Source organism: Microtus ochrogaster, unplaced genomic scaffold (genome assembly GCF_000317375.1).
Source record: "Microtus ochrogaster isolate Prairie Vole_2 unplaced genomic scaffold, MicOch1.0 UNK44, whole genome shotgun sequence".
Lineage (NCBI taxonomy): Eukaryota > Metazoa > Chordata > Mammalia > Rodentia > Cricetidae > Microtus > Microtus ochrogaster.
In genome coordinates, this window is record NW_004949142.1 from 1,163,588 (window position 1) to 1,167,935 (window position 4,348).

The 4,348-nt window shown below is 46.7% G+C and overlaps 1 protein-coding gene across 2 annotated transcripts in view; it reads left to right on the forward strand.

The window, feature by feature from the left end:
• Nbr1 (NBR1, autophagy cargo receptor) overlaps positions 1–4,348 on the forward strand; it is a 22,400-nt gene that overhangs the window by 14,743 nt on the left and 3,309 nt on the right. Inside the window, exons 14-18 of one of the 2 annotated variants that reach the window (XM_026777013.1) lie at positions 430–505; positions 956–1,066; positions 1,321–1,485; positions 1,679–1,753; positions 3,484–3,883. In XM_026777013.1, coding sequence (XP_026632814.1) covers positions 430–505; positions 956–1,066; positions 1,321–1,485; positions 1,679–1,753; positions 3,484–3,883 — 827 coding nt within the window. The remainder of the gene's footprint in view (positions 1–429; positions 506–955; positions 1,067–1,320; positions 1,486–1,678; positions 1,754–3,483; positions 3,884–4,348) is intronic. The other variant, XM_026777014.1, reaches the window with a different exon arrangement.

Consider the following 4,348-nt stretch of genomic DNA (forward strand, 5'->3'; position numbering starts at 1 on the left):
AGGCTCCAAAGCCACAGAGAAACCCTGTCTCGAAAAACCAAAAAAAAAAAGAAAAGAAAAGAAAAAAGCTTGATCCAGTCAACTGTATTTAATGGGCATGTGATCATCTGTAAATCTATAAATAAGTTTCTAAACTGTTCCTCATGAGTTTGAAGCTCAGGCTGTGCTTCCCCACAGCTTCCCTCTAGTGCCCTCTGCATATCAGGCTGCTTCACCGGCCTGCCCGCTGTTTCCTCTCCTCCCTGCAGTTAGACATTTGAGAACGTTGGTTCCCATTTCGCTCTTTTTAATTCCACTTGATTGAAGAGGGGCATGAATTTGAACAGCATTGAGCCCAAGGAGTGTCCAGAAGGCCTGTAGGCCCAGTTGCAACAGGGCGTTGCTCTCACTTGCACTGCAGACACCGTTATTGGCCATTTTTATTTCTAGGACCTGCTGTCCTTTGAGCTGCTGGATATAAACATTGTCCAGGAATTGGAGCGAGTGCCCCACAACACCCCTGTGGGTAAGCATGTCTTCTTGGCTCATCTGTTTAGGTGCTGGTGTTACAGTCTGAGGCACTGGAAGGGGAGGGCTCCTCCCATGTGATAGTAAAGCTGCACCCGTGGTCCATCTCCTCCTTTCCCCGCTGTCTGTCAGTGCCACAGTACAAGTGTGCAGGACTTCTGTAAAGGAACCCCTTCTTCATTTTTCTCCCTTTGTTCCTTTACTCGTAGATTGGTATCTTGGCTTTGACCTGCTAGGCCATTTACATGTTTGTGACCCAGCATTGATTGGTGAGAGGTAGTTGCATTTCTGGTGATCTGGAGAAGTTCTTTATGACAGGTGGTGGAGCATATTTGGGTTTATTTTAACCCCATAGAAAGCAAAAAACCTACCAACTGCTGCTTCTGGACACTTGTTTGTGATATCGTGCTTTTTCTCAGTTGATGGTTTTCCTGTCTTCATTCTCCAGATATGACTCCCTGCATGTCTCCTCTGCCACATGACAGTCCTTTAATAGAGAAGCCAGGCTTGGGGCAAATACAGGAAGAGAGTGAAGGGGCGGGATTTAAAGCACTTCCTGGTAAGGGGTTAAATGTCTATAAAGCACTTGTACCTTCCCTTCCCATTCCACGCCTATTCCATACACCCGTTCCTCACTAACTTCTCCTCAGCATGCAAACTGATGTCCTGCAGCACCTCTCGCGTGCTCTCTACGTCTTCCCTCGTGAGAGCAAGAGCAGCTGTTCGTACCTCACCAGGCTTAGTGTGCAGCGACTGGTGAAAGCTCTCAACTCTTTCAACACAAGTGACAGACAAGCTTTGTGTGTCTTTCAGATTGCACCGTATCAACAAAGAGGAAGGCTGAGGCTCCTGCTTCAGTGGAAGAAACAGAGGAAGACCTGAGTGGGACTCAGTTTGTGTGTGAGACTGTAATCCGATCCCTTACCTTGGATGCTGCTCCGGACCACAACCCACCTTGTAGGCAGAGGTCCCCACAGAGTGAGTGTCCCTATATTTCCACCAGCTAGCAATGTGGCATCTGGACACTGAAAGATGCTCTTCTGTGCCGAGAGGGGAGGGAGACTGATCTTTGTTCGAAACTCTGATGACGTTGGCTTTTGACTAAGCTAGGATTCTGACTAGAATACCAGGAACAAGGAAGCCACCCTAACTCATTTCTGCACTGTCTCAGGGGAATTACAGCTGCAGACCACAGAGGAACAGCAACCGGTTATGTTGCCTGGATTCTGCAGAAAGGATTCTTCCTGTAAGTTGGCAGCTCCTCAGTAGATGCTCCCATTGGCAAACGAGTCATCTGCTTTCTCCCAAGGGCAGCAGTCCAGAAAATGTAGGACAACACAGGAGTACCACATTGCTTCCCAGGGTTAAATTTTAGCATAAAAAAGTACCTTCATGGCAGAGGTGGTAGTGCACGCCCTTCATCCCAGCACTCAGGAGGCACGGGTAGGCGCCTACCGAGGCCAGCCTGGTCTACAGATCAAGTTCCAGGACAACCACAGCTACATAGAGAAAACCTGTCTCTAAGAAACAAAAACTTAAAAAAAAAAACCTCATGGGTTCTAGAGGTGGCTGTTAATAGTCTTACAATCATGAGGAGGCTCAGCTCAGTCCCTAGCACCTAACTAAAAATCTCAGGTGCTGTGACAGACCCTGTACCAAAACGTAAGGCAGATGGACAGACATTTTTGCATGTGCTTTTAATCCCAGTACTTGAGGTGTAGATATTGGCACATCTCTGAGTTTGGGGCCAATTACATAGTGAAACACTGTCTCAAAAAAAATGGGCAGGGGGCTTCTAGGGAACTACGTCTCCTGTAGCCTCCATTCACAATCCCATTATCTGCCTGCACACTTATACTCACACGCTACCTTCACAACAGATTGCTAGTACCAAATTAATAGAGCCAGTACCATATGTCTCAAAACTACCTAAAAGTTCAGTTTCTTAGGGTATGAGTCCTTGCTGTGTGAGCAAGAGGACCTGAGTTCGAGTCCTCAATACTCTTCTAAAGGCCAAGCAGAGCCCTGACTGCTTGTGACCCCTGTAACCCATGTCAGAGAACTGAGACAGGCAAATCCTGGAGCTCGTAGCCAACCAGCCTAATCAAAATGCCGAGCTTCAAGTTAAGTGAGAGGCCTGTCTCTAAAAAAGTAGAAAACAATAAAGGAAGACATTTGGTGTCCTCCCCTGAGCTACATACACACATATACAGGTGTAATCAGCATGCACCATAGATATACAAAAGAAGAATTGGTCTATATGTCTTTAAACATGACTGTTGGTTTTTTTGCTTAAAGTGAACACACACACATGAATACTTTTTTTACACATATATAAAAATAGCAGTAAGGTGAGACTAGAGAGATGGCTCAGTGGTTAAGAGCATTGGCTGCTCTTCCAGAGGACTGGGGTTAAATTCTCAGTACCCACATGGCAGCTCACAGCTGTCTGTGACTCCCTTTCCAGAGAATCCCTCACACAGATATACATGTAGACAAAACACCAGTGCACATGAGATAAATCATTTTTTAAAAATGGCAGAAAGCTGTGGAAGGACAAAGCAAACTGTTGATAGGTATTGCTCAGATAGGCTCTTGGGCCACCCTTTTCCTCACCCCCGTGGTTCCCTGTGTTCTCTTCTGACTGCATCACTTTCCAAAGGCAGAGAGCAAGCATACAACCCAAAGTGCTCACCACATGATGCCTTTTCTTAGCCCTGGTAGCTGGTTTACCTGCTGGGATAGAGCTGTCATGACGAAGAGAAAGGGGCTGTAAGACTCCACTGCTCATAGGAAGTCTGGCCATTTCCACCCACAGACCTGTTGACTTCCGTTCTATTTGTTTTGGCGTGATCTTGAAACATAGAATACAGTTACGGCTCCAGCAGCACCCATCCCTCTGGGTCTTTCCACTCTGGCTTTTCTGCCAGCTCATGACCCACAAGGTCTGTTCACAGGGTTACTTTTGTTCCTTAGTGAAATTTGCCTTGCCTGAAGAAGGACCACTTGGAGATGAGAGGGAAGAGATTGTCCACATTGCTGAGGAAGAAGAGGAGCTCCAAGATGAAGTTCAGAGTCAGTCTTCTGCTTCCTCCGAAGACTATATCATCATCCTGCCTGAGTGCTTTGACACCAGCCGCCCCCTGGGGGACTCCATGTACAGCTCTGCACTCTCACAGCCAGGCCTGGAGCGAGGGGCTGAAGGTGAACCTGGGATCGAAGCTGGGCAGGAGCTGACTGAAGCTGGAGAGAGACTCCCTGAAGGGGAGAGCCAGCCACAGGAGCAGAGCATCAGTGACATCCTCACAACCTCACAGACTCTGGACACAGTGCCTCTAGTCCCCGAGGTGGTCGGACTTCCACCACCACTGTCCAGGTACTACTCAGCACCCCTTAGCCGTCCTGTTCCTCAGAGGGGAAATGACCAGCTTAATCTCCAAACTCACACTCGTATTTCTCAGCACTTGTGAATTTGGACTTTAAACAAATGTTTGCTTTAGTTGACCTTACTTACATGAGCATCTGTGTACTTATTTTTCTATAATTAAGAAAAATCTTTAAACACACAAACATATCTGGATCTTCATGTTTTAATTCTTGAATTGAATGAAGGTGACAGAAACTTATATGAGGATTTGTCATTTAGCTCAGCGTTAGAGCATCTGCCTGGCACTCATGAGTGCCTGGGCTAAAGAAAAGCTTTCATCCTCTAGGTACTAACACAAACAAAGTTAATTAGGAAATTAAATTCCTTATGGACATATATCACAAACCCAGAAAGTACGGAAGTCTCTATGGATCTGGGCCGTTGGTCTCGCCTAAGGGTACAGGAAGTGCGGGA